This window comes from Hyaena hyaena, unplaced genomic scaffold (assembly GCF_003009895.1).
Source record: "Hyaena hyaena isolate Hyena2069 unplaced genomic scaffold, ASM300989v1 scaffold_15, whole genome shotgun sequence".
NCBI classification, from domain to species: domain Eukaryota; kingdom Metazoa; phylum Chordata; class Mammalia; order Carnivora; family Hyaenidae; genus Hyaena; species Hyaena hyaena.
In genome coordinates this window covers 2,367,953-2,382,516 of record NW_024080647.1, presented here as the reverse complement: position 1 = coordinate 2,382,516, position 14,564 = coordinate 2,367,953, and the positions used below count along the sequence as shown (strand labels likewise).

At 54.0% G+C, this 14,564-nt stretch overlaps 1 protein-coding gene across 1 annotated transcript in view; it reads left to right on the top strand.

Annotated features, from left to right (window-relative positions):
• The window catches only part of SMAD3 (SMAD family member 3), a 119,542-nt gene that overhangs the window by 83,856 nt on the left and 21,122 nt on the right, over positions 1 to 14,564 (top strand). The window contains exons 2-5 of the mRNA XM_039218574.1: positions 8,400 to 8,593; positions 8,772 to 8,903; positions 10,226 to 10,300; positions 13,076 to 13,126. Coding sequence (XP_039074505.1) covers positions 8,400 to 8,593; positions 8,772 to 8,903; positions 10,226 to 10,300; positions 13,076 to 13,126 — 452 coding nt within the window. The remainder of the gene's footprint in view (positions 1 to 8,399; positions 8,594 to 8,771; positions 8,904 to 10,225; positions 10,301 to 13,075; positions 13,127 to 14,564) is intronic.

Below are 14,564 nucleotides of genomic sequence, written 5' to 3'. Positions count from 1 at the left end.
TAATGAATTTACTTTCTGTTCACTTCTTTGACTAATGCCTGGAATGCGATAGATGTGTTCAGTCGGTATCTGCTGATTGGTAGGAAGCCCGTTTCCCTGATCAGCATGCAGTGTGTGACAGCAGAAAGAGCACTGTTTACCCTGCCCCTCCTCTGGTTCTCAGCCCCGGCCTGGGTGTGAATCCTGGCCCTGCCTTGCGCAGTTATAGGATTTGAGGCAAGCCCCATAGGTTCTCTGAGCTTGGTGAAGGCAGCACATCCTGGGGTGTTGCCATTTTTGCATTCTCACGTAATAGTTTGCCTGGCACACGGTTCATGCTGAATAGATCTTGGCGTGTTTCTGGAACTCGTGTGCTCTGTTCCCAGTCTTCTGGACCCCTGTGTCCACATCCTCTGGTATTTCATGCTGGCCCCCAGATGGCTGTGGGTAGCGGATCCCTGTTAACTGAGGGTGTGAATGGCATGTGGCAGGAGGTAGGTCTAGCCCCACCCTGTCCCCGGGGAGCGCTCTGGCCGGACTCTGCCTTACCGTCGGCTCTGGGCTCTGGCATGTCCACATCCTTGGCCATGGCTCCCTCCGCCATTTTGGGATCCTTCACGGGTCCCACTTGGAGCCAATGGGAGGAAACCTAATTTCCTGCTACAGGAAATGGTTCGGCTGGTGAAGAATGTATTTAAGGATTAAAACCTCTGTCAGACGAGCTGGAGAGGGTTGCTGGAGAAAGACTCGGAGGTCTCTCATCAGGAAGCCACTGGGTACGGGAAGAGATCTCCATCCTAAATGGGGAGGAGGCCCAAAGGCCAGTTCCTGGGACTGTGCTCTTAGCCTCAGCAAGTAAGTGGTTTTGGGCTACAAGGAAGGGCTGGGTCAGGGAACAGAGTGGGTCATAAATAGATCTTTTGCAACCGAGCATGTTCCTGGTAACATCAGCTCAGAATTAAGACCTTTTTATTGGATTTACTTAACACGGGCCCGCTGCCCTGTAAGCTTGGGAGGGTGTACACTGGGCACATCAGCTAAATTAGATCCAGCAGCTGAAACTCCCAGTTCACTATTATGCCTCTGGTAAGCACTGGTGAGGGTTTTGAGTGGGACAGAGGGAGCAAGAAGGAATCCTTCCAGGGCTGGCTCTGGGCAGCCCAGACTCTGAACCAAGAGGAGTAGCTGCGGATGCCTAAGAAGAAGTGAATGAGATCCCCTCCCCGTCGTAAGTTTGGGAGTCATACGGCCCAGAAGCAGGGGGCATGGACCAGATGATTTCTGGAAAATCCTGCCAAGCCAGACTGGTAGTCACGTGCTCATGAGCCAGAGAGAGTGCCAGGGCCCAGCCTGGCAGCCAGGTTTGCTGGTCTTCCCCAGCAGCCCGGTGCAGACTGGTGTATGATCCCAGGAGAGGAGCCTTACATCTCGGACACACCGATACACGGTCCCTACAAGCCTTGCCGTATGACCCACATGGCACCGCGGAAAGGCTGCTCTGAGATTCAAAGAGCACAGAAGCCTTGAGAAAATTAGAAGCACCAGCCCAACTGAAGCCTCTCTGGAGCCAGCCGGGCTGTCACCCACATGACAGAGCCTCAGAGGGGGCCTGGTGTTTTTGAGCTCCGTACCGTGTACCTTTTACTTTCCTGGAAACAGTGGTGACGGTAGATGGCTGCCTGTTAACGATGTCCTGACTCCATGACGAAGGCTTTCTGCACTGAGTAGCATTTAGTCTTTCCAGCAATTGAATGAAGATGATACAAAATTAAGACCAAGACCTTAAGCAATCTTGTTGATTGCTTAATCTAAGTTGATACGATTATTGAACACGGTCAATCTTTGAATCCAGGTTTCTCCATCCAAAGTCCCCAAGCTCTTGCCTTTTATTATTATTTTTAATAATGGTATAATTGACCTACAGCAAACTGCGCATATTTTTAAGTGTACAACTTGATAAATGCTGACATCTGTGTATATCTGTGAAATCAGCACTGCTATGGAGATAATCAACATAGCCTTTAACCCCCAACAAGCCCCCACTTCCATCCCTTCACCCCAACCCCAGGCAACCGTTGATCTGCTTTCTGTCACTCTAGAGAAGTTTGCATTTTTCCTTTAGGTTACTCTGTAATTTGACATAAACAGAATCACGCCTGGCTTCTTTCACTCGGCATGACTGTTTTTAAATTCATCTGCGTTGTTGCGTATATCGATAGTTTGTTCCTTTTCATTGCTGAGTGGTGCTGCTTTGTGTGGATACATCGCAGTTTGTTCACCCGTTGCTGACAAACACTGGGTAGCTTCCATTTTTGGGGCTACTACCAGCAAAACTGCTATGAACGTTCGTACACAGGTCTTCCAACGGAGAGATGTTTTTACTTGTATTGGGCAAGTGCTTAGTGGAATGGGTGGATCATATGGTATAGGCTTATTTTTGCAGTTCTTAAGAGATTTGCAAACTGTTTTCCAAAGTAGTTCTACCATTTTACATGACCACCCAACAGCGTCTGAAGTTTTAGTCTCTCCAAGCCCTCACCAGCATGTGGCATGGTCTTTAATTGCAGCCAGTCGAACAGTTACAAAGTGGTGTCTCACCATGGTTTGAGTTTGCATTTCTCTTTGGAAACTGGTGGTGTCGAGCCTCATTTCGTGTGCCTCACTGACCATCTTTGTAGCTTTTTGTGGCATGTCTGTTCAAATGACCCGTGTTTTTTTTTTTTTTAATCGCTGGGTTGTTTGTTTTCTTAATATTGAATTTTCAGAGTTCTTTACATATTCTGGAAACAGGTCCTTTATCAGATATGGGCCTTGCAAATATTTTCCCCGAACTTGTGGTTTTTTATTCTCCAAACAATGCCATTCAAAGCCCCGGAGCTTCCGTTTTGATGAAGTCCAATTTGTCAACTTTCGTTTGAGTGGAATGTGCTTCTGATGTGGTATCTAAGCAATGTGTGTCTAGCCCAAGATCACGGAGATCCTTGTACACCCCTTGGGTATTCTCCTGCAAGTTGTAGTTTCAGGATTTGTATCAGGACCCGTTTTAATTAATTTTGGCACAGGGTGCAAGCTGTAGGTTCAAGTTTACTTGCCTTACGTCCAGTTGTTCCAGAACCATTTGTTGAACAGACCATCCTCTCTCTACTACATGGTCTTTGGACCTTTGTTGAAAATGAGCTTTGTTGAAAATACCCATATATATGTAACCGTTTCTGGATTCTGTTAGTCTCCATTGACGTGTTTATCAGCTGTTTGCCATTACTGCACTGCCTTGGTTACTGGGCCTCCCTTGATTTTTAAAAACCCAGTTGAGGGGCGCCTGGGTGGCTCAGTCGGTTCAGCGTCCAACTTCAGCTCAGGTCATGATCTCACGGTTCGTGGGTTCCAGCCCCGTGTCAGGCTCTGTGCTGACAGCTCGGAGCCTGGAGCTGCTTCGGATTCTGCGTCTCCCTCCCTCTCTGCCCCTCCCCTGCTCTCTCTCTCTCTCTCTCTCTCTCTCTCTCTCTCTCTTTCCCTCTCAGAAATAAATAAAACATTAGAACAATAAAAAAAAAAACCCAATTGAAAAAACTCAAGAAGTCTCTCCTGAATTTTTAACTCCTATTAATTTTTATTTCCAGCAGGTTTTTTTTTTTCATAGTTTGTGAATGTTCCTGTTTTAGGATTGTACTATTTTTTCTTCCTGAGAGTAGTTTTTGTTTCACTTTGTTTGAAAGTTTTTCTGCTCCCTGTATTGTCTGAGACTTCCTCCCCCCTCCCACCCCCTTATTTCTGTCTCTGTGTCTTCTGTTAGAGGCGTTCTCTAAATGGCTGAGAGTTCTGGCTGTGCGTTCATATGTAAGAGCGAAGTGCTAGAAGGCATATCGAATGCTCTGTTAGGCGTTGGCAGGTAAGCCTCCCTATAGGGTGAGCTGGCAGCTCTTTCGTTGGAGGCTCCCCAGATGTCAGTATTGCATGTCTTACGGGCTGAGCTGTTTAATTTCTCCACAGGGTGGGGGTCGGGGGCCCGGGCCTGCCTGTCACAGGCCTGGGTGCCGAGTGAGCAGGAGGTTAGTCACGACATCCCGTTTCCAGCCCTCGTCTGACCTTCACCCTCGCTCTGCCCTGGTGACCCCATCCAGAGCCCCGCTCTCTGGTTCATTTTCTGCAGAGAGCAGCCCTGTGTCTCGCAGGATTGGGGAGGCCCTGTTTGCAGCGGCTCAGGGTGGAGAGCTGATCTGGCTGCCTTTTCCGTAGACTTTCAACCCGTTCTGCTGTTTGAGCCTCCTCTGTTTTTTGTTTTTTTTTTTTATTGTTTTATTTATTTCTGAGAGAAAGAGAGACAGTGTAAGCAGGGGAGGGTCAGAGAGAGAGGGAGACACAGAATCTGAAACAGCCTCCAGGCTCTGAGCTAGCTGTCAGCACAGAGTCCGACGCGGGCCTCGAACCCATGAACCGTGAGATGATGACCTGAGCCGAAGTCAGACGCTGAACCAACTAAGCCATCCAGGCGCCCCTGTTTGGGCCCCCTCTTGAGAAGTATATGGTGCTTCCAATTCCTGAGTCTTTCCCAGGTTCTGAGGCACAAACAGAATCACTTTTGTTGGCTTCCTCTGACAGGTGCTTAGTTTCAGCTCACTCCCCTCTGATATCTCTTCCCATTTGGCCGCGTTTCTATGTCTGCGTTCTTCTCGTTATCTTGGGCACAAGAGACGCATCCTTTCAGGTTGTTGTATTTGATGGAAGGACTTTTCTTACTCTCCCTTCCCTCCTGCCTTCCCTCCCCCCCTCTATCCATTCCTCACCCCTCCCTTTCTCCTCTCTTCCTTCCCTCCACCACCCTCTTCTACCTACCCCCATAGTCCTTCGCCTTTGCTTTCTCTCCTCATTTCTCCCCATTCCTTCCTCTTTGCCTGGAGTCTCCTATACATAATGCTTCAGGGAGACAGCTAAGCACTTTATCCTCAAGAGAAAACAGCCCATGAGATGCAGACAGGATTGAATGAGGAATTGGCCAACTGAGGTTCTTGACCTACGGATGCAACAAACCTGTCCTCCTAGACGCTCCTCCCCACCCCTCAACTGCAAAAACCTATAAAGAACATGTTACAACCCGCCTCACGCCCAGACCTTGACCTTAGTCACCTGTATTGTGCCAGAGCCGCGTGTTCACATGGCAGGCCCGTTTCCACCTGCTCTGTGCCCTTTCACCCCTTGCCGGTCCCTGAGCAGGTGTGAGTTCCTGGGTCCTGTCCAGTCTCTGTCACGTGAGGTGTCCTGGTTCCGGGGCTTTCGGATGTTAGGGCTGGAGTGTGAGGGTCTTGCCTTATCAGGAGTGCTCAGAGCATCCTGTCCCCTCCACCTTCCCTTCCTAAAGGCTCAGGCCTGGGTATCAAGTTGTCAGGAACTTGGCCTTTTGCTCGCTGTCTCGAGCTGTCTGCTGCACGCAAGTGGAGACCCTTCTCTCGTGCTGTCCTGCACTGCCCCTGCTCTTGCCCTGTGTCACTGTTATTCTTAAGACCAGGGGGTCACCCCCTTTGGTCAACCAGGTGGGGGAGGGGGGGCTCCCTCGCTGCCCACCTGACCCTTTCTCCAGGGCCTCCCCCTGAGGAGGCTGCTATAGTGTCCCCCTGGCTCTTAGCCGGGCCTTTAGTCAAACACTGACAGGTGAATGGGGCCGCTTTCCTCATCTGCGGGCGCTTATTGGCTCTGCGAGAAAATGGGAGCAGCTGAATAATTCTGTCTCCGCTCATCACTTCCCACTCTCCTTTTCTCTCCTCCCCAGCTCTAGAACCCCCCACCCCACCCCCGGTTTATCCAGGGCTGCTGTCACGGGGAATAATAATGCTCGCTGACCTCCAGAGGAGACTGAGCTATGGGAAGGGGGTGGGGGGAATGTTTGCATCTTACAGAGGAAGTAGCTGAGGGTCCAGAGACCTCATGACTCGCCCAGTGTCTCCCAGCTGGGAGAGGGGAACCCTGTCTTGACCCCAGGCCACATGACTCCATATCGGGTAGTGTTCCTTTTCTACCTCAGGCACGAGTCCAGGCTCCCCTCTCTTGTTCTGCCTGGTAATTACCATTTTTTGGCTGGAGGGGTTCCTTGGTCCAGGGCCCCATGGGAGGGAGGTAATTACATCCTTTGACTTGCCCTTCGTCAGCGCTCTCTGTCAGTCCCTGTGACCAAGGTTTGCACTGACCTTTGTTCCCTCCCTATTCCCAGGCCAGTGGCTTAGAGAGTTTGGTTGGATTCCTATTTCTTTCCTTCGGTTGGTGCTCCTGGTTGCATGTGGCTAGGCCTCCCTCACAGAGTGCCCATAAATTCTGTTTATTCAGGCACATGGGTGCCCTCAGTCCTGGAGTGGGGCGAGGAGGGAGAGCCTGCAAATGATTCTCCACTGTCCCCCACCCCCAGCTATTAAGAAAAGTCATACCCACTGGCCAGTGGGGTCCTAGAATGGGCCCTCTTGTAGGGAGAGTGGTCCCCCATTGTGTACCCCTTTATTCACATGCACCTGTCTCCACCCCCACGGCCCCCAAACTTGTCCACGCTGCCAGGATTTTCATGCACACACATGCACACACCCTCTACTTCAACATCTCAGGGACTCCTATGGCTTTTAGGAAAAAGGTGGAACCTTCGATCATAGCTCCCAAGGCCCTGCAGAGTTAGTCTGCCCGCCTCCCTGCCTTGTCTTATACCCTGGCCTCTCCCTCTGTGGTCCCCAGTCACTCCGGCCCTTCTGTTCTCCCCGCTTACCACATTTTCCACCCTTTTCGGGGCCTTTGCCCAGGCTCACCCCCCTACTTGGAATGCCCTCCTCCCCTGCCCCGGTCTGGTTAGTTCTCCCTTGTCGTTTAGACTTTGAGGCCAACCATCACCTCCTCAGAGATGCCCCTTCCAGCCCTTCGGCAAAGCAAGGCCCCCAGGGCCAAACACTCTCTTGTGGTTCCCTGCTTTTCCTTCACAACACTCACATGGTTTGTCCTGGTAGCTGCGTGTGATCGTTGGATCACTGTTGGTCTTGTCCATTGGACTGGAGGAGCTGGGAGCACTCTGCGGTCCCAGTGAAACACTGTGACCTCTGATTCCTCACCCCTGTGTCTCTAGCATCACACAATAGTAGGAGCTCGTAAAAATCACTGTGACCTCTGATTCCTCACCCCTGTGTCTCTAGCATCACACAATAGTAGGAGCTCGTAAAAATATCTGTTAGATAGAGGCCAGTGTGAAGGGGGTCTCCTCCCCTGCCTGAGACTGGACGTCACCTTCAGGAGCCTTCTACCTCCCCACCTTACTCTCGGCGGATGGTGCCTTGCTGAGTTCCCAGCTGTGCCATCCTGTTGCACTGCTCCACCTTTCTCGTCATGCGGATCACCTGGAGGTTTTATCAAGAGGAAGGTTCTTGTATGGAAACCAACTTGACAATAAACTATGAAGGGGTAAAAAAAAAAAAAAAAAAAAAAAAAGAGGAAGGTTCTGACTTAGAAGGTTGGGGCAGCCTCTGAGATTCTTCCTTTCTAGCAAATGCCCGAGGACCCGTGCTGCTTGTCCAGGGACCACACTTTGGCCTGGCCTGAGAGGTGAGGACACCAGGTCACAGCTGCTCAGAGGCCAGGTCACCACAGAAGGCCTTGTCTGAGCAGGGACAGGACGCTGTCGTTGGCAGTGGTGTTTGGCCCAGCCAGGCTGGGGACGGGTGCAGAACTGAGCCTGGTGTGGGGCTGCGGCTCCGTGCCCGCTGAGCGTATGCGCCACGCCTCAGGCCTGCGCTCTGAACCAGGAGCGCAGTGTGGACCGTGACACCCAGGTGACGCCTGCAGACGGCCCTCAAACTGAAAGCGGTTCCTGCGAGATTGGCAGTGTAGAGTCTTACAGCTCAAAATTCCCTTTAATTACTCTCTTTCCCTCCCTGCCTCATCACAAATGCCAGCCAAAAGGAGGAGGGACCCTTCTTGCTTTCTGACGTGTGGGGGATTTGCTGCGTGAGTGTTGGGAGGGGTTAGACGCGGCCTGACTTTGACACTTCACAGCATCCCCGTGGCTCATACGGGCACGGACCTGAAGACAAGTGTTCTTGCTCAGCCCTGGCCCCCTCTGCACACGGCCCAGCCCGTGGACCTTTTCAGAGCCTGATTCAAGCGCCATTGCCTTCCTATGGGGGGTTAAGGGCTGGGAGGACTCACTCTAGGGCCTGGTGTAGTCAGGGTCCCCCCTGCCAAGCCGGGGAGGCCTTTGGCCTTCTTGGGGGACCTCTATGTTCCCCACCTGGGATCCCTGCCAGCCCTGACAGAGATTCTCTGATCTCCAGGCCCCTTGGGGCTCAGAGAAATGAAGAGAGGGGAGAGTGCCCTGAGGCTCTGCCAGCAGGCTCAGTCGCAGGGAGAAGGCAAGCCAAATCCACCTCACTGTTGCTTTCCCTCCCTCCCCATCCCTGCAGGTCCCTGGATGGCCGACTGCAGGTGTCCCACCGGAAGGGGCTCCCCCATGTCATCTACTGCCGCCTGTGGCGATGGCCCGACCTCCACAGCCACCATGAGCTGCGGGCCATGGAGCTGTGTGAGTTCGCCTTCAACATGAAGAAGGACGAGGTCTGCGTGAATCCCTACCACTATCAGAGGGTAGAGACCCCAGGTAGGCAGCGTCTCACCCTCTCCCTGGGGTCTGCGGCTCCCTGCGTGTCCTCTCCATCCCCTCCCTGCCTCTTCTTCCCCTTCCCTTTCCATGTGGGGGGGTGGGGAGGGTGTGGCGCTTGGAGGGCTCTGGTGCCAGCCTGGCCTTGACGCCCATCCGCCTCTGCTCTTCTGGACAGTTCTACCTCCTGTGCTGGTGCCACGCCACACGGAGATCCCGGCCGAGTTCCCCCCGCTGGATGACTACAGCCATTCCATCCCCGAAAACACTAACTTCCCCGCGGGCATCGAGCCCCAGAGCAATATTCCAGGTAGGCGCCCGGGCGTGCAGAGGTGCGTGGGGGCATGCAGGGGCACCGGCAGCCCTCACACCAGCCTCCCTGCGGCTCTCTTGGCCGTCCGTGGCTGCCCCGTCCCCCCTCCGCACACGGCGCTGGCCCGAGGGCCCCTGACTCAGAACCGCACACCCGTTGGGAGAGGACCCGTGGCCTTGGCTCCCCGCTCAGTAATGATGCTTTTCTTGGCACGGAGGAGCGGCGGCGTGACCCTTCCGCCCGGCCTCGGTGCCGTCATTTATTTTGGAAGCGGAAATAGCAACGCTGTGTTTCTCTCACCGCCCTCACGGCCGAGGCTGGAGTTTGGGCAGGATCCCCGACGGTCTGGGGGCCTGCAGAGCGGTGGGGGAGCCGAGGGCCGGGCAGCCGGTGCGCAGAATGGTCTTTCAGTAAGTAAGCCTGGTGGGGGCTTCAGCCTGGGTGGGAGCTGAGGCCCAAGCGGGGGTTTTGCCCAACTGCACGACTGCACGGGGAGAAGCGGGCTCAGCTGTCAGAGTGCAGATGTTTTTAGAAGCCCCTCATTTACATGCAAATAACGTGTGAATCACCAGCACTTGGGGCGTCCAGGAAAACTGCTTGGCCGAGCTTGGGCTGGTCACAGCGGCAGGAATCCTGCCTGCCTTTCAGAGCTCTCTGACTTGGACAAGCCTCTCACCCTGAGTGAGTTCACTGCGCTGAGGTTGATCGGAGGCCTGTGAGTGGGGCAGGGCCTACAGAGAGACCCCTTTACAGACGCAGCCTCTTCCAGGTCCTTCACAGGGGGGACGCTGGCCCCTAGGGGTAGGTCACTGTGTTCACTGAGCAAACCTTAGAGAGCTAAGTCACCGTCTGGGGTCCTTCAGAGAAACAGATCATGATTGCTGCTGCCATTGAACTTGAAGCCCACTGGGGAAGCCAAGATGTCCCCTAAAGTGGCGACAAAGAACAGGGTGTCCGTGCAGAGCCAAAGAGCAGCGTGAGGCAGCTGCCCTTCAGAGGACAGAGGTGGGCGAGGCTGAAGCAAGTCCTCAGCCTCCCCGGAGGGATGGGCTTACACTTGACCTTCTAGGGCGTGAAGAAGTTAGCCTGGCAGAGGCTCTAGGAACAGGCAGTTCAGTCTTGGGAGTCAGGACGGCATGGACAAAGGTGATCCCAACCCAGCCGAGGAGATGGGGGTCAAGGGGGCTGGTGCCCTTGCTCAGAGGCCCAGGGCGCCTCCGGCACCTGCTGCTGGCAGAGTGGTATGGACGTGTGACGGGATTGCAGCAGGTGTGTCCACACCGGGTCCTGTACTGAACCACCTTCCTTCTGATTCCCAGAAACCCCACCCCCTGGCTACCTGAGTGAAGATGGAGAGACCAGTGACCACCAGATGAACCACAGCATGGACGCAGGTCAGAGTCTTAATCCTCGTTGAGTGCCTGCCCGCCCTCCCTCCCTCTACCCGGCATTTATAGAGCAACCACTGTGTGCCAGGTGCTGGGGATAGAGGAGGAGCCTGAGCTGCTCGGTTTGTGAGGAAGACGACCAGGGCTACTGTGCTGTCTCCTATCTGCCCTGATGGAGGATGCCACGTGGCAGCGGGTGCAGGGAATGGCCACTTAACCGGCCTGGGGAGGAGGCGTTGGGAGTGGAGCAGCAGCTCACAGTGTAGGCTTTCCTTGAGTCGAGTCTTAGGGACGGGTGGATGTTGACCAAGCCATCAGGCAAAGGGTATGCCAGTTGGGGTCGTGGGGGGCATGGGCAGGACAGCCTGGTGCCTTCTGGGGACAGTGAAAGCTCTGTGTGGCTGGCAAGCGGGGAGAGACCAGAGGAGTGTCACTAAGGGTTTCACTGTGGCCGGGAGCCACCGCAGGCTTTGAGCAGAATCTCTGCCCCAGTGAGAGCGTGGCAGTGGGGTGGTGGGTGGGCTTGAGCACCTGCAAGAGCTCAGGAGGAGGAGAGCCTGAATGGAGGCTGGCAGGCTCTTTGCCAGCAGAGGCCCCTGAAGCATCTATTTTTGTATAGTGACTGAACATGATCTATGTATTCCTGCCACGAGGGGCCCAGCCCAGTGTCTCCAGATGTTCCCGCGTCATTTGTTACGGGACCAAATTGGCTCCAAACCAGCGGCTCCTTGAATTGAACCCCAGCCGCCACATAGAATGTGCACAGCGCCGTGTGTGGCTGGCTGAGGAGGAGGAGGGGGCCGAGCAGATGCTCCGTCCCGAAGATCACGGGCATGCCTCGTCCCCACGGAGCCACTAGCTGCGGCCTGAAAGACAGTGTGCAGGTCCTGAAAGAGGCACAAGGGAGACCTGCGTGTTCACTGCGGACGTGGCTGCTCGATACCCAGCCTGGGTGTCGTGGCGCTTTGGGGTGTGGCACCCACCCCGCGAGTGGCTGACAGCGTGACCCTGGCAGCGGTGCGTCCCAGGCCTCCCCGTCCCCGATGCCAAGTGGCCGCTGCAAGGCTGCAGCTCTGGGGGGCGGTGCAGAAGGCAGGCCAGCGAAGCCAAGCAGCGACTCTCTGGATGCAGCATTGCTTTGAACTCTCCTTTGCTCTTCCCTCCCTGCTCTTCCTGTTTGTAGAACAATTAGCACCGTCCAAGCAGGACCAAAGGAGAGGGTCCGAGTACAGAACGAGCAGCCAGGCACCTTCCCACCCTCAGGGCTCGCTTCCTCCACCCCGCCCTGTCCTCCTCTGTGCCCCATTCCCTCTGCTGCAGGGACAGCGTCATTACCTAGTTATGACAGCGTACTTGCAGGGCTCTGCTGTGGACATTGGGCTTTGTGGACCCCCGACCAGTCGGTGGGGGGGGTCTCCTGCTGCTCCTCTGCTCTTCACTCCAAGTTGTCCATTTAGAAACCAGCCCAGCTGCTCCTCGGCCAGCTGGGATGTGATTGTGTCTCTTGGTTGGGGTCTGAGGACCCCCTCGTCCCAAGGCCTTGGGTCTCCCCTAACATGCACACGTGTCCTTCCAGACCAATGAGATGGTCCCACGGCCTTCCTGGGCCTTCTCGACTTGGGCTGCCACAAAACAGGAAACCAGCATTTATTGAGTGCCTGCTGTGTGCCAGCCATGGTGCAGCCATTTGTATGCACACGATCACACTTCATTTCTACAGAGCACGCAACAGATGGTATTAGCCCCATTTTACACCTGAAGGGAAATAAAAATCAAGGCTCGAAGAGGTTAGACCACTCTGCTGGAATCCCATCGCTAATACATTGGTGGCACGCCTGGGCTCCGTGGCCAGTTTGGAAGCTCTCCCTCTTCTGGGACTCCTCCACATCCCCCGATGGGTAGGGTCCTGTGGGGAGGAAGAGAAGCCTATGGCTCATCCCTCACCCTCGAGGTTACGGCTGAGTTGGGGACAGACCCCCATAAGCAAGGCACCTGTGCGCCCATCCCACAGGGCTGTTCCTACAGATATAACTGCAGCCCTCTGAGTCCAGGGACAAAGGGATGAGCCAAGTTGGCTTGTGGAAGGACACCGTCTGGGTTTTGTTGTTGTTGTTTTTTTTGTTTTGTTTTGTTTTGTTTTTTAAAGGTGGATGCCCATGTGGTTTTGTTTTTTTCCTGAGAGTGAGGCTGGAGGGAAGGTAGCCGGGCAGGAAGAATTGGGTAGGTTTGGACACGTTCCCACGAGCAGCCTCATGTGTTGCATCAAACGTCAGCGTAGTTGTATAGTTGTAGGATTTCTGAGGCCGCTGAGTGGGTGTCCTGAGATGTGGGGAAAGGGCTGGATTGGTATTTGCAGGCACCCTCTGGGCACCCTCTGCACCCTCTGCAGTCCTACCTGTGCAGAAGGGGGAGCCTTTGCTGCCTGGGCCTTGGAGCGAGGCTGGGGAGAGGGCCTTCCATCCGCCTCATTCTCCTAGGGCCGTAGTTTCCAGGGAGCTCTGTGCCCTGTGCTGCGGGCTTGGTCCGGATCCTCACACCATAAAGTCTTGGGAGAGACCTCTGAGATTATCTGCTCATCTCTTTGTTCCTCAGCTGAAGACTGTGGCGCAGGGAGAGAAAGCAGAGCAGGGACCTGGTTCCAACCTCCTCCTGGGCTTCGGAGGCTCAGCTCAGGGTTCTCTGCTGTGTTGAGCTGCCCCAACTTGATGCACGTGTTGGGTAGTTTAGATCTCCAAGCCGGGAATGTTCTATTCGTTCTCATGGCTCTGTCTCGCCTCACAGGTTCTCCAAACCTATCCCCGAATCCGATGTCCCCAGCACATAACAACTTGGGTAAGTATCTCCTCATCCATAGGACTGTCTCCCCATCTAGCTGCAGCCCTGGCTGGTGGCCGACATGGGGATGAGGCTCTCCCCGCCCCCGCTCACCATCAGCTCAGCCCATCAGGTTTCTGGTTACAGCGATTCTGGGGTCACCCACAGAATGGGGAAACCTGAGAACAGCAGCAGCAGGAAAGGCAATGCGCCGGGTTTGTATTTCCCCCGGGGGGCAGCCAGATGTGAGTGAATGAAACCCCCCCACCGCTTGTGCTCAGGAGGCGAGGCTCTGTGGTCAGCCAAGCGTACGTGTGCGGTTTGACGCAAAGCCACGGGTCGCCGTGCAGACTCTGGCCTCCACCATCCCCCGGCCCAACTTCTGTCGATTTGTTGCAGGATCCACGTCTTTGGATTTTATATGAGTATTTCAGCTTACAATTATGCGCTTTTAAGTTAAAACAGCAAGATACAAGGAAATTGGGGGGCGGGGGAAGCAAATTGCCCATAATTCCCCACCCGCACACACGGGTTTGCTTTGGTCACGGTCCTTCTGATGTTTGTGGGTCAGGCATATATATTTGTGCCTTGCCAATTGAGGTCACGGTGTCCATCTGTTTTTGTTTTGTTAGTTTGTAAATATATTTCTATATTTAGGTGCCTCCTTTATCATCTTGCATTGTCTCATGATGTTCGTGCGTGGCCCATCACTTCCGTGTCCATCCATCAGGTGTTGGATTTCGGGGTGGGTGGTTCTGAGATTCACTTCTCTACTCCAGGAACGCGTTTCCGCTCCAGCATGGGGCCTTGCTGCAGGGCTCGGAACACATGAAAGATCCATTCCGTTTTTATTGAGGGGAATTTTTTTTATGTGCTGGTCTGGTCGTCTTAGAAAAATGTGAGTTTGATCTTGTTTTGGCCTTTACTGCTGGAGTTCAATTTGTGGCTCAGGAAGAGAAAGCGTTAATGTCCAAGCTCGGCGAATCAGAGGGGAATGCCCTGGCTTTTGTTCCCAGTTTGCTTCCAGTCCTTGACTGATAGCACCAGATGAAGAAAATCATTTGGAACATCGGGAGAGGCCTGAAACCCCTTTCATACAGGCTGACGAGTGGGCAGTGTGAGATGCGACTTTGGGGGAATTTGTTTTAACATGTTTGGAAAATAATATCACTGTGCGTGTTGGGCTTTGCAGAGGGAAGGTCAAATTCCTGATGTGAGAGGCCCAATTGAGTTATTAAAAACAAACTCTGAAGGCTGGAAGCTGGGTTAACACTTGAAAAATGAAAGGCCAGCCTTGTGAACTTGACTCTGGGTTTCCAGCTTTTGAAGTTGGCTGGTTTAGATTCAGTTTCTGAGCCATTTTCCCATCTGTGGCCAAGGCAGCCCTGTCAGTTGACAGACTCTGGGGCAGGCCTTTGCCTTTGAGGCCACACTGCCTGACTCCATGGTTCAGAAT